General features: G+C 45.3%; 1 protein-coding gene across 1 annotated transcript; it reads right to left on the reverse strand.

Annotated features, from left to right (window-relative positions):
* Window positions 1–13,809: 13,809 nt before the first annotated feature.
* On the reverse strand, window positions 13,810–17,710 carry LOC124660710 (ras-related protein Rab7-like). Its single transcript, XM_047198527.1, has 7 exons — window positions 17,553–17,710; window positions 17,411–17,437; window positions 17,213–17,312; window positions 14,866–15,012; window positions 14,704–14,784; window positions 14,339–14,484; window positions 13,810–14,220 (listed from the first exon to the last, which is right to left on the reverse strand). Exons 1-7 carry the CDS (start codon window positions 17,603–17,605, stop codon window positions 14,148–14,150), a joined length of 627 nt encoding a protein of 208 aa, XP_047054483.1. The 5' UTR covers window positions 17,606–17,710; the 3' UTR covers window positions 13,810–14,147.
* Between the last annotated feature and the right edge of the window lie 1,982 nt (window positions 17,711–19,692).

A 19,692-nucleotide genomic window follows, 5' to 3' on the forward strand; every position in this document is an offset into this window, starting at 1 on the left:
AGTCACATAGGTGACAAATAGTGCAACACAAATACTATTGAATAAGTGTGACAACAATTACTCAAAACGGTATAAATTACACATAGGCTTGGGTATGGAGTTGTGACATATTGAATTACTCAATTAACTCATTTGAAAAATTGAATAGTTCGAACTAAGTGGAAGAATTGAATGGCATGAGGTTGTATAGGCAAAAATGATATCGGGATTTGGTTTGCGGAACCTAATGGATAACAAAAGTTCATCACATGTGATATGGGGTAGAGTATCTCCACCCTACTAATGCAAGGTAAAAAATCTAAACTAGGACATGTCGCACTTTACTCAAATAACTCAATTGTTATTTAAATAACATGAACTAGACAATCAGGGGTAAGCTATGCATGATCTGTGAACATGATAAAGAATTACAACTGGTCCTGAAAGATGGGTATGAGCATAAGGATCAATTTGGCTAAAGGAACTATGTTGAAGCCAGTCATAGGACTACACTTTTCGCGAAAAGTTATTAGAAAAAGTTATTCGGATGGAAGACCTTTCTACACAGAAGTTGTAGAGAATTCCATTACAAGCGTATCGCCAAAAGAATCTCTCGGAAAAAGTTTATAGGATTTATTTTATAGACGATGTTGCGCATCAAATGGATACCGTGAAAATAAAGTGGGCAAAACTGACATGCAAAAAGTCTAAAATGATCTACGGGTCTTGCTGATTCCAACGGTATAGAGTTTGTCGAAATCCGACGGATAGAACTTAAGATATGAATTTTACAAAACTAAACAGAATTGAGTGCAATTCTAATGGTGTCCGAAAAGTTGTCCGAACAAGTTGCTCGGATGTAAAAACTTTCTACATGAAAGTTGTAGAGGATCTAATTACAAACTTAACGGAAGAACCACTATTCTAAACGGAGGTATAGGTCTAAGGAAATAAAATTGCGAAGTTACTAAAGACAATCTAGAAAAAAGAGCGGAAATAGATTAATTACCAAAGAGGAATGCGTCGAGTCACGACGTTTCCCAAATAGCGTTGCGTTGCAGATGTTGCGTCGCCAAGCTGCGTCGCGGGACAGCGCTGCGCGCTAGAAAGAGCAGCTGTCCGTGTGTGCTGCGCAGAGGGAGAGAGAGGAGGCGTCGGCTGGGTGTGTTTTTGGGATGCCTGTTGAAGTGTTTATATAGGCTAGGGGTTGGAGGGATTTTGCCTACGGGAACGATGTGGGACTAAAGACAAATAGAAGTAGAGGCGGTGCGAGCTGGGCGCTCGTGGCGGCGGCAGCGCGGGGCTAAGGCGAGGCGGGCGTTGGGCCGGGGCGGCCTGGGCGCTGCTGGGCCGGAAAAAAAAAGAAAAGGGCAGGGAGGCGAGTTGGGCTGGAGTGGGCCGAGCTGGAGGCTGGGGCGTCGCGCGCGGCGGCAGCTAGGCTGCGCTGGGGCGAGCTGGGCCGTTTCGGCCTGGCCGCTCCTTTTGTTTTTTTTTTCTTTTTAAACAAAATTGGAAATACATATTTGGAGGCTTAAAAATAATCGGAAAAATACAAATGAGGTACCGTTGGATTCGTTATGAAAAATACTTCAATATGAGACTAAATTTGGAACAAAAATATAAACTTTATAAAATCAAAATTTGACATACATGTCTATGTGGCTATAGTGCCTTTTTAGGATTTAATGTTTTTCTCAAATAAAATATTTTTATAAGTTTCAAAACCTCCGAACAAGATAGAGTATTGTTAGAAAATCTTTTGAAACTAAGGTTTGTGAAAACTTCATTTTGGAAATTACTTTTAAATAACTTCGAAAGTTTTAATTTTTTTTGAATTTTCAATCAATTTCAAACAATCAAGCATTTAATTTATTTTTATCTTACATTCCAAAATTTAGAAAATTTCGGGATGTGACAGTCTCTATGCTAAGTTTTCTAAATGTGAGTTCTGGCTACAAGAGCTCATCTTTCTTGGCCATGTGGTCTCTGTAAAAGATGTTGCAGTCATTCCAGATAAAGTTCAATCTGTTCTTGACTGGAAGATTCCTAAGTCAGCCAAAGAAATTCGGAGTTTTCTTGGATTGGCGGGTTATTACCGTCGATACATCGAGAATTTCTCCAAGATCGCCAAACCAATGATTGATCTTCTGAAGAAAGATAAGAAGTTTGAGTGGTCGAGAAAGGTCGAAGAAAGTTTTCGGACACCGAAAATAAAGCCGACTATCGCTCCGGTACTTGTCCTTCCGGACACAAGCAAAGACTTTGTCATCTTCCGTGATGCATCTCTTCAAGGGCTTGGATGTGTGTTGATGCAAGATGGCCATGTAGTGGCTTATGCCTCTCGACGAGTTGAAGCCACATGAGCTCAATTATCCAACTCATGATCTAGAGCTTGCGACTGTGGTCCATGCTCTTAAGCAATGGCGACCTTACCTTTACGGTAATCGTTGTGAATTATACTCGGGATCATCAAAGCCCGAAGTATCTCTTTACCCAACCGGATCTGAATCTCAGGCGGACAAGATGGTTGGAACTCATCAAGGACTATGATTTGGGTCTTAACTATCAGCCCAGGCAAAGCCAACGTCGTTGTCGACGCGCTAAGTCGGAAGTCGTATTGCAACAATCTGATGATCAAGCAATATCAACCTGCCCTCCATGAGGAATTTGCACGAATTAATCTTGAGGTTGTTCCTCAGGGATTCCTTGCTAACTTAGAGGTGAAACCCTCTCTTGAAGACCAGATCAAAGCCGCTCAGAAGCGTGATTTGGGTATCACTAAGATCAAAGAGAACATTGCTAGCGGAGATGCTAAATGTTTCTCCGTCAACGATCAAGGTGGTGTCTACTTTGGTAACCGCTTGGTGGTGCCGAAGAAAAAGAACCTAAGAGAGCTTATCCTTCAAGAAGCTCATGAGTCTCCTCTATCTATTCATCCCTGGAAGTACAAAAATGTATCAGGATCTTCGCCAAAGGTTGTGGTGGACCCGGATGAAAAGATAAATTGCTCGCTTCGTAGCTGAATGCGATGTTTGCCGTCGTGTAAAAGCTGAACATCAAAGACCAGCTGGTACTCTTCAACCTCTATCTACTCCTGAATGGAAATGGGATGAAATTGTCATGGATTTCATTACCGGACTTCCCAAAACTCCAAAGGGAAATGATTCCATATGGGTAGTGGTGGATCATCTATCCAAGGTTGCTCACTTCCTTCCTGTTCGGGAAAGTATTCGTGCTAGTCAACTAGCGGATCTCTACATATCCCAGATAGTCTCTCTTCATGGTGTTCCGACGAAGATCATCTCTGATCGTGGAAGCTTGTTTACCTCAAAATTCTGGGAAAGTCTTCAAAACTCCATGGGAACAAATCTTTCCTTTAGCACAGCTTATCATCCTCAAACTGGTGGTCAAACCGAGAGGGTGAATCAAATCCTTGAAGAGATGCTCAGAGCCCGTGTTATATCCTTCGGCAAGAATTGGGAAAAGTGCCTTCCATTTGCTGAATTCTCCTATAACAACAGTTTCCAATCTAGCCTGGGCATGGCGCCTTTTGAAGCTCTTTATGGACGGAAATGTCGAACCCCTCCGAATTGGTCGAGAACCGGTGAAAGACAGTTCTTTGGACCGGACATGATCAAGGAAGCAGAAGATCAAGTTGGCATTATCCGAGAGCGTTTGAAAGCTGCTCAGTCTCGTCAAAAGAGCAATTATGATCGTCATCATCAAGAAGTTCGCTATGAAGTTGGCGAGCAAGCTTATCTTCGAGTCACTCCTTTAAGAGGTGTCCATCGTTTCGGTATAAAAGGCAAACTAGCTCCTCGCTATGTTGGTCCTTTCCGCATCCTTGCTAAACGAGGTACACTTGCCTACAAGTTGGAACTCCCTCCAACTTTTCCTGAAGTTCATGACGTCTTCCATGTCTCCCAACTTAAACGTTGCTTCAAAGATCCCATCCGTGGTGTTGATCACGAGACACTTGACCTCCAAGAGGATCTGACCTATCGAGAGTACCCTATCCGTATCCTTGATGAAGCTGAGCGTAAAACTCGGCGTCAAACCATCAAATTCCTGAAAGTTCAATGGTCTCATCACTCTGAGTCAGAAGCAACCTGGGAACGAGAAGATCGTCTCCGATCTGAGTACCCTGCCTTCTTTTCTAAAACTTAGGAATCTCGGGGACGAGATTCTTGTAAGGGGGGTAGAGTTGTAACAGAACCACTTTGTTAATCAAATAAATGTTGTTAGTTGCTCATAAGCATGCATGCATTTGCATTTAAAATTTGAGAAATCTTGCACTCAAATGCTTTGAAACATTGTTCCAAATGTTGTATTTTGCTCTAACAAAATTTTGTGCAAAAATCCCCTCCAAATTTGGGTCAAAATACCCTAAAATCATCAAAATTTGGCCCTGTTTTTATTTTTCCAGAGAAAACCCCAAACCCTAGGGGGTTATGCGCTAAAGGCTCGTCTTCTTCGACAGGCAGAGGCACAGCTGCCTGGCGCCGGCGGCCAGGAAGGCCTCGCCGCCCCTGAGCGCCTGTAAAGCGCCGCCGCCGCCGTGGAGAACCCCCATTTCGCCTCCTTCTTCCCCCTCTCCTCTTCTCTGCGTCGAGCGGGCCGAAACCCTAGCTCCGGCCTCCACCGCTCGCCGCCGTTCTGCGCCTCCCCGCGCGAAGCCGACGACACCATCAGCTTCGCCGCGTCGCCCCCGTCCTCCTCAGCCAAGCCCCACCAGCGGAGGCGCCCGGAATCGGCCGATTTGGCCGGAGCCCGTGCCGCCGGACCTCGCCTCTCGCCGGCGTTCCCGGCCACCTCCGACGAAGCCGTCAACCTCCACGTGCTCGCGGTGAGCTGCTGATGCTCGTGGTGCCCTTCCCCTCCCCGATTCCTCCCTCCACTGGCCCCGCACCGTGCGCCTCCCCCTGGCCGCCGTGCTTCTCGCCGTGGTCGTCACTCCGGCGACCATCTCGGGGCGGCGCCGCCACCAACAGACTCCCCGCGACGAGCTGAGTCCGACGCCCCCGCGCACGCGCCCGATTGCGGCCCGAGCTGGCCGATTGCTGCTCGACCTGAGAGCTCAAGGTCGTGCTGACGTCAGCATGACGCATTAAATCTTTTTCTTTTTCTGTTTTCACTATTTAGCAATTTCAGAATTCTGTATAATTCATATCTTTTTCATATTAATTCAGAAAAAGATGTATAATATACCAAAATGTTCAGAAAAACATTCTCTACAAGTTTATAAGCAATTCATATATCATTGCAACAATTAAATTTGCAAATGTAGTGAAACCCTAAAAGAACCCCTTTCATATGGCGGTATCCGGTGCCGGAACCCCTTTAATTTGACGATACACCTAGGGTTACTCGATTCCATTCACATGACATGTCATTCATATTGTATGCGCATTGCATTATGCCATGTCGTGAATGTTTGTTTCCCTTTCCGGTGTTTGGTTCTTCGCGCTAGGATCTGAGCCGGAGTCCGACGTCAACACCACCGAAGAACAGTACTCTTCCGCCGAGGGACAAGGCAAGCCCTAACCTGGTTCATCTATGATTTTGAAATGCTTTTATCTGTGGTTCCTACATATCGCATACGATTCAACTATCTTTTATCGATAGATAGAGTTACCCTATCTGTTGCATGTCCGACCTTTGTAGGCTCGATACCCTGATCCACTCGCTCCTAGCATAACTAGGTTTGGCATGTGTGCGTCGCGAGAGCCTTTATCTCTTATGCTTAGCCATGCTTAGTTTGTTACGCTACTACTCCGGTCTTCGGACCGGAGCCTTACAATGAAATGAATCTAGCATGACAGAGTTGGCGTGGTAAGTGTAGAGATGATGATAAATATGATTAAAGGCTCGGACGAGAGGCCACATTGGGATGTGGTGGGTTGTTTCGTTTCGCCGACCCTAGGAACCGAGTTCTCGCCTCTTGAACCAAGACCGAGCGTACAACCACACGAGGCCCTATTATGGTACCCTCTCGACTCACTAACTTGCCTAGTAGATTCCATGAGTCACATAGTTTGCGTGTTACCTGGTCACATGCATTCCATTTTGCTTGGGGGTTAAAGGTACATAACAGGCAGGTAAGCGTGGTCGTGGTGGCTGGGGGTTGCTGCCTCTGGGGAAACCCACCTTGGTACACATCGTTAAGGACCGACTTCGGGACTTGACCCGTTACGACGGAACAATCCTTAGCGCGTGACTCATGGTCTCGGCGACAGCAAGGTAAAGGTCGTGGTCGACCACCCTCTGCCGGCTCTCCAAGGAAGAGGGCTAATATATATTGGCATTAAGAGTCGGTTGGCGCGTGTGGGTAAAGTTGTGCACCCCTGCAGGGTTATGAATCTTTTCGAAAAGTCGTGTCCACGGTTACGGACGACTTGGGAACTGACGTGGAGATCATAGAGAACATTAACCTGATCGTAAAACTTCGCAACCAATGTGTGTTTACGGATACCTTCTCCAGGTGTTGAGGGGGTGATCCGAGGATAGTGGTTCGAGATGATGAAGATTGGTGGATACAAGATGATGATCATTAGAGATGGAGATGTCTTTCTCTTATCCCCTTTTAAAGACTCTGAGTAGTCAAACTTCTCCTCTCTCTTGTCTTACAAAGGAAAATTGGCTTTACGCAAAAGAAGATCTACAGAAAGCCCGCATACCGGCTTTGCTAAAAGGTTGTATTAAGTCTTGCTGAGTCCCTGTACTCAGCTTTGCATGCTTTTGTTTCAGATGAAGTCGCTACAGCTGAAGGTGGTTTCTACGTTAACATCGATGGTTAGTTTGGAGTTTCCGAGCAGCTGCACTGCGACTTATGGGCTGGGACGTCGCTTTATGTTATGGCTTCTTAAGCCCTTTGCTATCTTGTTATTTAGAATAACATAATTTGCTTCCGTTGCTTGTTGAATGTGTAATAATTTGGATTTTACTCTGTTAAGAGTTGTAATATATTCTTTTGAGTCGTAGAGTCACTGTTGTCTTATCGATTCCCTCACTGTAGTCTCTCGAGCTCGAGGTTAGGCTTATGTCAGACGAAGATCTGGTATTTGTCTAACCCTGATCCCGGGGTTGCCACATTTAAACATTTTGTTTATATTTTCACATTTGAAAATATTTTGAACAGATTTCAAATTTGAACGGTTTGAACGGTTTTCAGATTTGAACGGTTTTCAAATTTGAACATTTTTGAATTTAAACATTTTCTCAATTTAAACAATTTTTAAAATTAAAATTTTCGAATCGAAAAGATATAAACGAAACCGAAACGAAAAAAAGAAAAGAAAAACGAAAAACAAACCAGAAAAAGAAAAAAGAAAAGAAAAAAACGAACTACTACAAGCTAAACAGACCCAAATGGGCCTAGCCCATACCCGACCAGGGGGTGTGCGCTGGCCGGTAGCCACCGACCTGGTCGGTGTATGGTTTTACCCCGAATTCTCTAAAAAAAGGCCAACCTTCGCGAAGGTCTAAAAGTCTCTCCGCATGCGACACGTGGTGCGTTGTGGTGCCAGATTTTTGGTGGGAAGTTGTCTCCCTGCTTGCCAAGTGTCGCAAGGGGAAGCAAGGTAGGACAGGAGAGGAGAGAGAATGGTCCAGTTTTCCCTTTATTTTGTAGATTCATTTTTTAAAAATGAAATATCTTGCGAACCATAAGTCCAAATTACGAACCGTTTTCAATTTTGAGATCCTCGCGTCGAGATCTTCAAAACTAGATCCCATGTTGATAGGTTTCGAGACACTTTTTTTTCGTACTTCTAATACTAGTGTGATTGTACTCGTGGTGTATACCTAAGTGTACCTGTGCTTGAACTAGTATGTACTTCTGTTTTTAGTGTATTCGGTGCAGTTTTCCCTTTACTCGTGTGCGTGACTGTACATGTACTCGTTCGTGTGCGTGACTGTACCTGTCTCGTGTGCGTCACTGTACTTACTCGTGTGCGCGACTGTACCTGCCCATGTGTGCGACTGTACCTACCCGTGTGCGCGACTGTATTTGTACTCGTTCGTGTGCGTCACTGTACTTACTCGTGTGCGCGACTGTACCTGCCCTTGTGCGCGACTGTACCTACCCGTGTGTGCGACTGTACCTACTCATGTGCGCGACTGTACCTGTCCTTGTGCGCGACTATACCTACACATGTGCAGGACTGTACTTGTACTCATTCATGTGTGTAACTGTACTCGTGTCTTGACGTAACTGTACTCGTGTCTTATACGTAATTGTACTCGTGTATTATATATAATTGTACTTAGTGTAGGTGTAGTTCGTAGTATAACGTGTACAAAAAAGATGGCACGTACAAGGTAGCTAGCTGGAGGCGGACATGAGTCAATTCATCTCGTGACGCATGCCAGGGAGTACGTATGCGCATGTGGCCGCGTAGCTCCCCGCGAGGCGCGCTAGCTGATCGATTGATCAATCTGATTGGGTAGCTAGGGCCGTCCTGCGCGCGAGACGAGTACCACGCGGCGCCGGGACGAGTACGCGACGCGGGGCTGCATGTACGGGCCACGGCATGAGTACGGGACGCGCGCACGCGGTGTGTTGCCACGCGTCATTAATTGGTGGTTCAACTTCCCTTCGTAGAGGTTGGTCTTTATGTAGTGGTACCCGTTTTACCCCGAGTCAGAGCCCGCCTCATTTCTCGTATAACTTGGGTTTCTCCTTTGTGGGCTTGACCCTTTCTTCGTTGGGCTTCATAAACCGGCCCATGGCCCAACGTATGTCGCATTGACGGGGAAGCAGAGTGGTTAGTGTCGTAGCATTTTAACTAAGTACATTTATGCGCCTTCTAGTTTGATTAAGACGGAAGATGTTGGTAAAAAAAAGAAAAAAAGACGTTATCGCTCATGCCTGACAACGTCTAAAGTAAGCACGATCGATGCAGAAAATTTTTCAGTCTAACACAAGTGGTTCGGGGGCCTACACAGCGAACAAGTGGGTCCCAAGTTGCAAGGAATTGCAAGTATACAGACATGGAATGCACCAGATTCTGTAACGTCAAGGAGCAAAGTCAGGTAACCTACATTCCTTCTTCTTTTTTTTTTTTTTTTTTGAGAAACACAGTACAAACGCAGGCGCTCACATACACGCGCATACACTCACCCCTATGAACGCACACACGCACACCCTACCCCTATGAGCACCTCCAGTCTTCGTATCCATATAATTAGGACTAATTTAATCTACATTAACATGCACAATATAATTAGGTGGTATCCATTTAAAATAATTACTTAATCAAAATTCTGACCAGCTATCTTTTTTTAGTGTAGAAGATCTATATAAACAGTAACTACTTAAAGTAATTTGCTAAGGTACGAGATATACAATGTTTGCTATAGTGTACTGAATTTGCTTCTTCATTTTATACTAATTTTCAAGGATATCGGTTTCATAGAAGAAGAGGCTAAGAGGCCAAAGTACAAAATACCCCTGACATAGATGCCACAGGTACAACTCCACGCTAACCCGATGGGATAGCACACGCTAACCCGATGGGATAGCACACACGGCTAAAGCAACTACTCGCGACATCTCCACTTTTCTACCGGCGCAAGTGCACCTCTAAACAGCCTAGCCGCTTGCCAGAGCTCCGTATCCTCAGAGATCTTCTGGATCACTATGTCCTTTGAAGGAGTCACACCTTCAAAAACCACGTCATTTCGGTGACGCCAAAGACTCCAGCATATCAGCACCGTCGTCGTCCAAAGATCCCGGTCGCCTCCTGGGCCTCCCTTCTTTTGTTGCAGCCAACGGACGAGTGTGGTGTCTGGTTGCGGCATCCAGTGGAGCTTACCCCACAGGCGTAGGAAAACAGACCAGACCTCACGCCCCAGGACGCAACCCATGAGAAGGTGATCCAGGGTCTCGCCCCCTTGGTCGCAGAAAGGACAGGATGCCGAGTGTGGGAGCCCACGCCGACTAAGCATGTCGGCTGTCCAGCATCTATTCCACGCTGCAAGCCACATGAACACTCTGCAGTTCGGTGGGGCGCGCGACTTCCAAATCTGCAGCGCGCCGGCCATGTCCTCTCCGGCCCCGAACATCCCCTCATAGCAGATCTGGTGGAGTAGGAGTTGTTACTTTCCCACCTCCACCTGAAACTGTCCTCCACGCCCTCGACAAGGGTGACGTGTACTAGTCGATCCGCCACATCGAATGGCTCCAAAAGTGCAGGTGAACCTAGATCTGGGGATAGGTCCTCAAGCCACCCTCATTCCAATCCCTCTCGGACTCGGTGTTGCTTGACCGCGCGTTTTGGCACGGCAGCAAACAAGTTTGGGGCTATATCGCTAATCCGTCCACCAGGCAGCCAGCGATCCGACCAGAAGAGCGTGGATGCTCCGTCTCCTAAAACTGAGAAGGTAGCTCCTTCGAAAAGATGTCTCGCTAGCTTAGGAACTTGAATGTTCAGCTCTTTCCACGGATTGGATTCATCTAGCCGCTGGAGCCAAAGTCATCTGGTCCTCGGCGCTACATTCATCATCCTCAAATTTGGAATACCGAGTCCACCCCACTTCTTAGGGGTGCATACTTTGTCCCACGCCTCTAGACAGTGGCCCCCTTCACATCTTTCCGGCCTATCCAGAGGAAGCCCCTTATGATCTTCTCAATAGCAAGAATGGTCTTGGCCGGTATGTCGAGGGACATCATGGAGAAGATAGGCATCGCAGATAGCGTCGACCGGACGAGTTCCAATCGGCCCCCCTTGTCGAGCAGCGACGCCTTCCATCCCGGCAGCTTATTGGCTACGTTGTCCACGAGGTATTGTAGCTGAGCCGCGGATGGCTTCCTCAAAGACAACGGAAGCCCCAGATACCGTTGAGGGAAAGGCTCCACATGACTCCGTAACTCCTGCTCCACTAATAAGGCCACGTGGGCGTCCGTGCATCTGATAAGGTTCACCGAGCACTTGGCGATGTTAGTGTGGAGCCCCGAGGTGTCCCAAAATCCTCGATCACCACCATGAAAGTCAGAAAGTCCATGACTGAGGGCCGTATGAAGGTGATGAAATCATCCGCATAAATGGATGTGCGGTGACGCAAGCCTGATGGCGCCAGCGGGCTCAGCAATCCCTCATCCGCGGCCTTCTGGATCATCAGGTGTAGGACTTCCATGAGCAGAATTAAGAGCTGTGGGGATAACGGGTCGCCCTGTCTGAGTCCACGCCTATTTGCAATCCGTGAGCCCGGAGTGCCGTCGAGCAAGACACGTGTCGAGGCCGTGGAAAGAAGAGCACAGAAGCACGTGATGAGCCTTTCCCCAAACCCTAGTTTCCGGAGCACATCCATGAGGAACGACCAATCCACTGTATCAAAGGCCTTGGTTATGTCCAACTTCATGAGGACAGCCGGGATGGAGCTGCTATGGAGTTTGCGCGCCATCCCCTGGACCATCATGAAATTGTCATGCAAGCACCCTCCACGCACAAAGGCACTCTGGTGAGCCCCCACCATCTGCGGGAGAACTAGGGCAATCCGGTTCGCCAAAACTTTCGCCACCCACTTGGCGATGCCGTGAATGAGACTGACGGCCTAAAATCTTGCACTTCTTCGGCCCCTGGCTTCTTGGGAAGAAGTGTTACCAGTCCTCCATTCACAGCCCCGAATCCATGGCAATCGAGCCGTGACAAGGAGCTGAAGGCATCCATTATGTCCTCCTTGATGATCCCCCAACAGACAACAAAGAAGCGCGCCGAGAAACCGTCAGGTCCTGGGCACTTGTCTAAAGGCATGTCTTTGATTGCTTTCCACACTTCCGCTTCAGTAAATTCTCCATCAATGTGTTGGAGGTCGAAGGATGGAAGCCCCAAGAAATCCAAATCAAGGGTGAAGGGTCGGTCTGCCACAGAACCCAAGAGGTCGTCAAAGAAGCTATCCATAGCCTCAGCCTTGTCCACGTGCTCTGTTACGCGCACATTGTCGACGATGAGATGTCTGATGAAATTTGTGTGTCTCTTGTGGCTCGCATGCAAGTGGAAGAAGCGTGTGCATGCGTCACCTTCCTGAAGCCAGAGAATGCGGGAGCGCTGTCTTGCGATCGTCCTTTCCAGGGATGCAAGACCCAGAAGCTTCTTTTTGAGAAGTCGTCTCAAGGCCCTTTCCTCTGGTGAAAGGTCACGGGATTCCATGGCAACATCAAAACGTAGAATCAGCTCCGTTGTCATCAAGATTTGCATCTTCACACTCCCGATAAATTTGGAGCTCCAACTCGCCAGCCCTCTTGGTCGTGGCCCTCAGTTTTTGGTCCAACCTCTTGAAAGGGCATGGCTCCCATGGTTGTGTTGTCCACGCCTCTTGGACCACGTCCAGGAAGCCGTCCATCTTCGGCCAGAAAGATTGGAACTGAAATCTACGCCCTCGAAGAAGATCTGGGGCCAAGCTCAGGATTAGCGGTAAGTGATCCGAAGGTCCACTAGAGATAGCAGTCAGGAGCGCGTCAGGTAACTGCTCCTCCCAGTCCACGGTCGAGAAGACCTGATCCAATCTCTCCAGGGTTGGATGTTGTCGCTCATTTGACCAAGTGAATCTGCGCCCAATGAGGTAGAGCTCTTTAAGTTCAAGGTCAGAAAAAGAGCGCCGAAATCTGCCCATCATGCGTCGGTGTAGGACACCCTGATTCTTATCAGCTGCATCCACTATCATGTTGAAATCCCCTGCAACAATCCATGGTCCGGCATGCAAGTCACGGATATCTTGCAACTCTTGTAGGAAAGCCCGCTTATCCACCTCACTCTGTGGCCCGTACACACCGGTAAACCACCAGCCATCCCCGTCACCCACTGTGACCCGAGCAGTGATTGCGTTCTCTGATAGATGTGGGTTGGATATCGATACCAAGACAGATTGCCAGGCAAGAAGGATTCTCCCACGTGTGCCCGTTGCGGGCAGGTAGTCGAAACCATCGAAGGAGGGGCCAAGAGACTCCCTCACAACGCAGTCGGAGATAACCGCCATCTTCGTCTCCTGGAGACACACAACAGCCAGCCTAGAGGACAAAATGGCCTGATATACAACAAGTCGTCTCGCAGCAGAGTTTGAACCACGCGCATTCCAGATGGCAACACAAATATCAGAGAAATCCATTATTACAATGAGATGGGCCACCGGATGCAGACTAGGGAGTCAACGAAGCATAAAACAAGGGCTCTGGGTACATCACATCACATCGGGCAATCCACCGGTGCATCCACTAAAAGCTGGAGGTCCTCTGCAGTCCATCTAAAGAGGCGTAGAACCACGTCGAGATGCTGCGGACGGAAGGGCCTGGTGAAGAGGTCGATGTAGGCATTGAGGGCTTCGTCTCCGATGATCTCCCCCTCGCGTGCAATGCCCAGCTGAACCATCAGAGCACGCTGCTGCTGGCGGACAAGTGTTTTGTCCGTGTAGCGCCCCCGAATCCTGCTGCTACGCTTCACCGGCCCGGAGTAACCCTCCTCTGGCGGCATCTCCTAGCTGGCCTGCTAAGCACCGGGGAGATGGGCATCCTGCATGCTCCACGAAACTAGGCAAGGTCTGGGCCCACGACCTTACAGCTAGAATCCACGGCCATACCCCACCGCCTTCATTTTATACTAGCACACCCTGACTTTTCTCTTTCACCCGTTAAAGGATCTCGTTCCGCTTAACTCAAAGTATGGATGCACATTTAACTAGATCCGTATGTATCCATAATAACCACTAAAAGGCGTATAGATATATGTGAATATAGATAAATATGTGACACTTATTTTCGACCGAAGGGAGTACATCACTAGAAGACAAGAACGAAGGAGCAAAAAGTAGGCAACATGCAAACCATATAGATACAGTTCTGACTCTACCATCAAAATGGGTAGAATAGGATTTGGTCCCTCTACTGTTCATGTACAATCTTCATAAAAAATTCTGATCTTCCAAGATATATATGCACCACAACAATCAAAAGCTCGCATAGACTATAAATAATACCAGCTCTATACCATCTAGCGCTCGTACAAAGAATCATAAGTTAATCAACAATTTCTCCAATTTTCGTTGGAGAGACTAACAATATGTAGCGATTGATACAAATAGCAGCTTTCAAACTAAATATATCAAACTCAGATAGCGAAGAGCAAGCATCATTGTACCAATAGAACCAACAGAGGAGATCACTTGATCCATATCTTCTAGCATTCACAGCCTGATGACGAGCGCTGTTGCCTTCCAGCACCCCCCATGTCAATTGTATCAGGAAGATATCTACAAAATTTAGCAAAGCATCAATCTACCTGCCTAAAATATTGTTAGTGCATTTCTGTATTAAGCAAAAATTATTTTTGTGCCTAAACAATGCATCTACTTCAAGAAGTAAACGTACACATCTTCTTCAGGTTCATTCTTGATAGCATTCCTTGCTATACACTCGAAAGCAGCTTCCACATTGAAGCCTTCTTTAGCAGACGTCTCGAAGTAAGGCATGTTTCCCTTGGAGGCACACCATGCTTTAGCCTTCTTCTCAGAGACCTGAGAAAACAAATTATCTCAAAATCAGTATACAATATTAAGTAAACCAAGAGTAAATACTACTCCCTCCGTCCCATGAAATATGTCCGAGATTTATCTAAATTCGGACGTATCTAGATACTAAATAACATCTAGATACATTCAAATTTTGACAATCTCGGACAAGTATCATGAGACGGAGGAAGTAGTGAATAGCACAATATCATGACAAATACTTACAGTCCTGCTATTACCACCATCAACGTCAATCTTATTTCCAAGTAAGACAAAAGGGAAATTCTCTGGATCTGATGGGCTAGCCTGTAACAAGAACAGTCAAGCTTTCAATACAACATGATGCAGTACACTTCAATATTATTTCGAACTAAGCAAGTGGCTTACTTGGATTAGGAATTCCTCGCGCCAGTTGTTGAGTTTTTCAAATGACTTGGTTACATTGACATCATATACAAGAACACAACAGTCAGCTCCACGATAAAATGCCACGCCAAGACTCTGAAAACGTTCCTGTCCTGCTGTGTCCCATATCTGAGTTTCAGGAAAATGCAAGTGTGGGTGAGTGGAAACTATTTTTCAGAAGGAACCAAGTTGATAGCCATACATTCTAGTGCTATAATTGCAAGATATGAAATTTTAACGTGCTACAGACATAAAGTAATGATTAGTTAACTAGAGCAGAAATATCTGGAGTTGCTTCACTGAATCATGTGAATAACAAAAAATAAGTTGTAACATCCCTGGACAAATATTAACAAAACCTACAGCACAATATAGACTGTCTTCCCCATCTTTACTTAAAGATGAGAAAGGTACAAATGTTTTCATTTGTACTAAAGATTATTCTACATACTCTGGTTCAGCTCATCTCAGAAATGCATATTCTAGAATTATCATGACTGAACAGTTATCCATAATCATCAAGTATGTGGTCTATAAATTCAGCCAGCTGCAATGGAATAAGGCAGCAAACTAAGTATAAAAAAACTTACAAGTAGACCATAACACACATTGCACTTGTTTGTTTATTTATTGAACTAGCAGGCAAAGCTCAAAAAACAGATGCATGATAAAAATAGATTGGAAAGTCCTAAATTAGACCAATTCAATTCCGTCTTCTAGAATAAGAAAACAGGTATATGTAATAAAATAATAGTTCGACTATCCCATATGGCCACATCCTTGAATTGAATATGATGAATAAGCGATGAATGTCACTAACAATGCACACGAACAGGCTCATACATTCCCTGTTTTGGTCAATAAAAAAGGATGTCATGGCCTGAATTTTTCAATATCAATATTTAGTTCGGATTTAAAGGAATGTTGATTACCAGCAGATAACAGCTCTACATAATGATTAATGCCAGGTCATAAAAATCTCAAATCTCAGTCTTAACTAAAGATTAAGTAAATGGTCCATAAACTTAGGTAACAGTACCTATGTGTTTTCCTTGGTCAATGCAAAGAGTTAGCTTAGTCATGTTTCATATGGGCTTGCACAGTTTTAATTTTGTTCCATCAAACGTGCTGGTGTTGCGCTGTTTTCAGCATTCGCCAGCTTTCTTTTCTATCTAAATCTGTTGACTTGCAATTCTCATGCAAGGTCTCTATTTTGTTCCCTGTGGGCAATTAAGTCCTAGTCCTCATCTTTTATGAAGTTGCGCCATAATAGGCAGTGCAGAACTGCAGACTAGAGCTGACTTGATGTGATTTATTACGCATCGTGCTTAATGCTCCACGTAGTGTATCAACAGGACTTATCATGACATGTGCCCCTCAAATTAGCTAGGCAAAGTAATAAGGAACCTTCTACAAGCTTCTTTCTTAAACGAAGAAAACCAATTATTAAATTATGATATGATGATAGGTGAGATCCATATTGAATTCGGACGAGTTTACAATTGGCACCCGCTAAATGCAAAACACCCCACGGGATAGACCCCAGCATGCTAAAACCTGGCAACATGTTTCAATGCCCAATTGAGCGAGCGTAGAAAGCAGCTCCCCTCTTTTCATATTTGTTTTTTTCTAGTCAATGATCATTGCATTGACTTCCCCAGTAAGCAAGCCAATAGGGTGTTTTCTGAAGTAGCAATCTTTAGAATAAAAAACAAACTAAAATAGTCACTAATATGATCAAAGCAACTCACTCATGTGGCAGCCTACTTAGCCTGTCATAAACAAAACCGGGGTAACTCACTCCTGGTTTGGCAATTTAACTCCATTGACAGGAGCGCAAGTGCATCACATCTCAAACAGCATAAAATCCATTACTGCCTTCAAAATTCTAAGAACACACAGCACACTGCCCAACAGAAAAAAAAACTAGTTTATTTTCTAGTCAATGATCATTGCATTGACTTCCCCAGTAAGCAAGCCAATAGGGAGTTTGAAGAAGTAGTAATCTTCAGAATAAAAAACAAACTAAAAAAGTCACTAATATGACCAAAGTAACTCACTCATGTGGCAGCCTACTTAGCCTGTCATAAACAAACTATACATCGATAATCGTCGAGCCTATCTAAAAAAAATCAGAGCACTAGAGAAAACCATCAGTGCCTCATGGTTTGGCAATCTAACTCCATTGACAGGAGCGCAAATGCAACACATCTCAAACAGCATAAAATCCATTATTGCCTTCAAAATTGTAAGAACACACAACACACTGCCCAACAGAAAAAAAAAACTAGTAGAAGGCAATGATTGAGCTATGAAGTTAACGCCTGACCTGCAAGGTGAAGAGCCGGTCGTCGATCTGCACCTCCTTGGTGAGGAAATCCGCGCCGATGGTCGCCTTGTACTGGTTGCTGAACTTGTTGTTCACGTACCTGCGCATACAATCGTTCAGAGCCGCGAAACCCTCCGATAGAAACGACCGAAATTAGACGGATTATTAGACGAGGCGGGATTGCGGGTTTGGCCTTACTGGTTCATCAGCGACGTCTTCCCGACCCTAACAACGGAAAAAGAAGAAAAAACGCATTGAGAGATCAGAAAACAGTGGGAAAATCACCCCGGAAAACACAGAAGATAAAAAGGTGGGGAAAAGGTGTGATCGAGGGGCGCACCCGCTGTCGCCGAGGATGATGACCTTGAGGAGCATTCTCCGGCGCGACCCCATGGACGCGGATCTGGGGAGAGAGAGGGTTGAGGTCCGAGCGAGGAGGATCTCGGGAGATTTTGCGCTTCGGTTTCTGATTTGCTTTGGGATTGGAGTGGCAGCCGTCCGTTGTCACGGAAAAGCCAGAGGGCGTTTTGATGGAAGGCTGTTCCACCTGTTTGTTTGGATGGATGCGCTGCCGGGAAGAGTTATTGATTATTCCGTCAACTGAGTTTCCAGGTCTGAAAACTCCAACAGCCGTACTGTTAGCAAGCAGCAAATACTGTTTTTGTCTGATAAAAAACAGAAAGAAGATACTCAGGTCAAAAAGAAAAGAGGAGATACTCTTTTTGTTATCTGTCATGAATACATAAACTATACTAAGATGTAGAATTTGTCCAGATGATGGACATGTTCTACCTACAATTACTACTGCGACGCGGGTCATCCGCGTCTAAGTAACGAACATAAGCACTTGTAGTGCCGACTGTCTTTTTCTTCGATTTGAGGAGTGAGTGACGAAATGCCGACTCATCGCGATATATCTCTAAATAACGCGACTTACAAATGTCATCAAGGAAGTCGAGCTAAGATGTAGTACACTAGTAGCTGTGTTTTGTTCTGGGGCTACGCTAAGCATGTGGCACCTAATGTCAGTTCAGTAAAATAATAATTGGCATAATACAACGGGAAACACAACACCGTACAAGTATTCAGCAACCGGCCAGCACATTTCGTCAACCAAATGCTAAATATTACGCGAGTACTAGTACCTGGTTTTGTCTTGGAGTGTATCATATCCCAACTAACTAACTGAAGCTGCATGATTGCAGCGATACAGACCAGAAGCATAGGGATGCTTCAGCCAGCAAGAAACAAAATGAGAGAGAGCAGAGCAGCATACAGGCTGGTGTCCAACGAATCCATGCGTGTATCTCTCTGGCTCCTTCTCTGAAGCCAACGGCATCTCGTTCGGCATTAGCTATCTTCCTGATAGGGTCGAGCTCGGATTCAGAATAAGAACAGCTAATGTTCAGAAAAGTTCAGAGCAGCACCAATCTTGCATGGAGGTTAACTAATTCAGCGATTACAGAGAGGCATGTCTCGCCAGCCAGAACACGGCGACTAGGGTTTCAACCCAAGGAGAAGACATAACCATTACACGCTCAGATCCGAGCTATATATCAGATAGAATCGCGATAAGCAAGAGAGCGGGTAGGGAAAATCTGGAGGTGTAAAGGTGGTCTTGTCGGAATTCAAATAGCGACCGATAGGTCCATCCAGGCCGTTCGTTTGATTATCTACGGCGTCAGATGCTTGCCCTTGTTGCGAAGCGGTAAGTAGCGGTGACCAACCTATGATTGTCGACAATGGATTCTTAACACTCAACATGTATAGATAGTTCACTTCAAAAAAAATGTATAGATAGTTTGAGAGCAGCATCATGCTTAGGGAGGGCAGCTTCTTCATCTGTCTCCTCGTCATATTCAGTAACATACACAGCTTGAATTTGTGTTTTTGTGCTAAACGTAGACGGATTTCTTATGGTCACGAAACCGAGTTCTTTGCACTTGTAACAAATATTTTTTAATCTAGCTTCATGTGTTATATTTGCAAGGCCTTGTTGAGGACCAGTTTGCTTAGTAGGCTCGCAATATACTTGGTTTCGAGCAAGTTGATGCTCCTTTTGTTTCATATTACTCCGCATATAAGGTGTGGTTGAAGTCAAACTTTGCCAAGTTTAACCAATTATACAAATATATTATTATTTAAAAATCAAAATAATATCATTAGTACTTTAATGCAATATACTATTACATCATTTATATCAATTTTACAGAAATTGATATCGTATTATTAATAACTGGTCAAAGATTACAAAGCTTGATTTTGACCAAACCTTATCTACGAAGTAATAAGGAACAAAGGGAGTAGACTGGTTTACTAACAAACATGCTAAGACTGTTTGATCCTTCATGCATATCAAGTTGCATCTTGCATATCTTTAGGCTTATGATATTGTAAGGCATAACCATGGTCATAGGCTTTGATTGATCCCTGATCTTTGCCATTTTCACTAGGTTACTCTTGGTCTATGACCAAGTGAT

Source organism: Lolium rigidum, chromosome 6, assembly GCF_022539505.1.
Source record: "Lolium rigidum isolate FL_2022 chromosome 6, APGP_CSIRO_Lrig_0.1, whole genome shotgun sequence".
NCBI classification, from domain to species: domain Eukaryota; kingdom Viridiplantae; phylum Streptophyta; class Magnoliopsida; order Poales; family Poaceae; genus Lolium; species Lolium rigidum.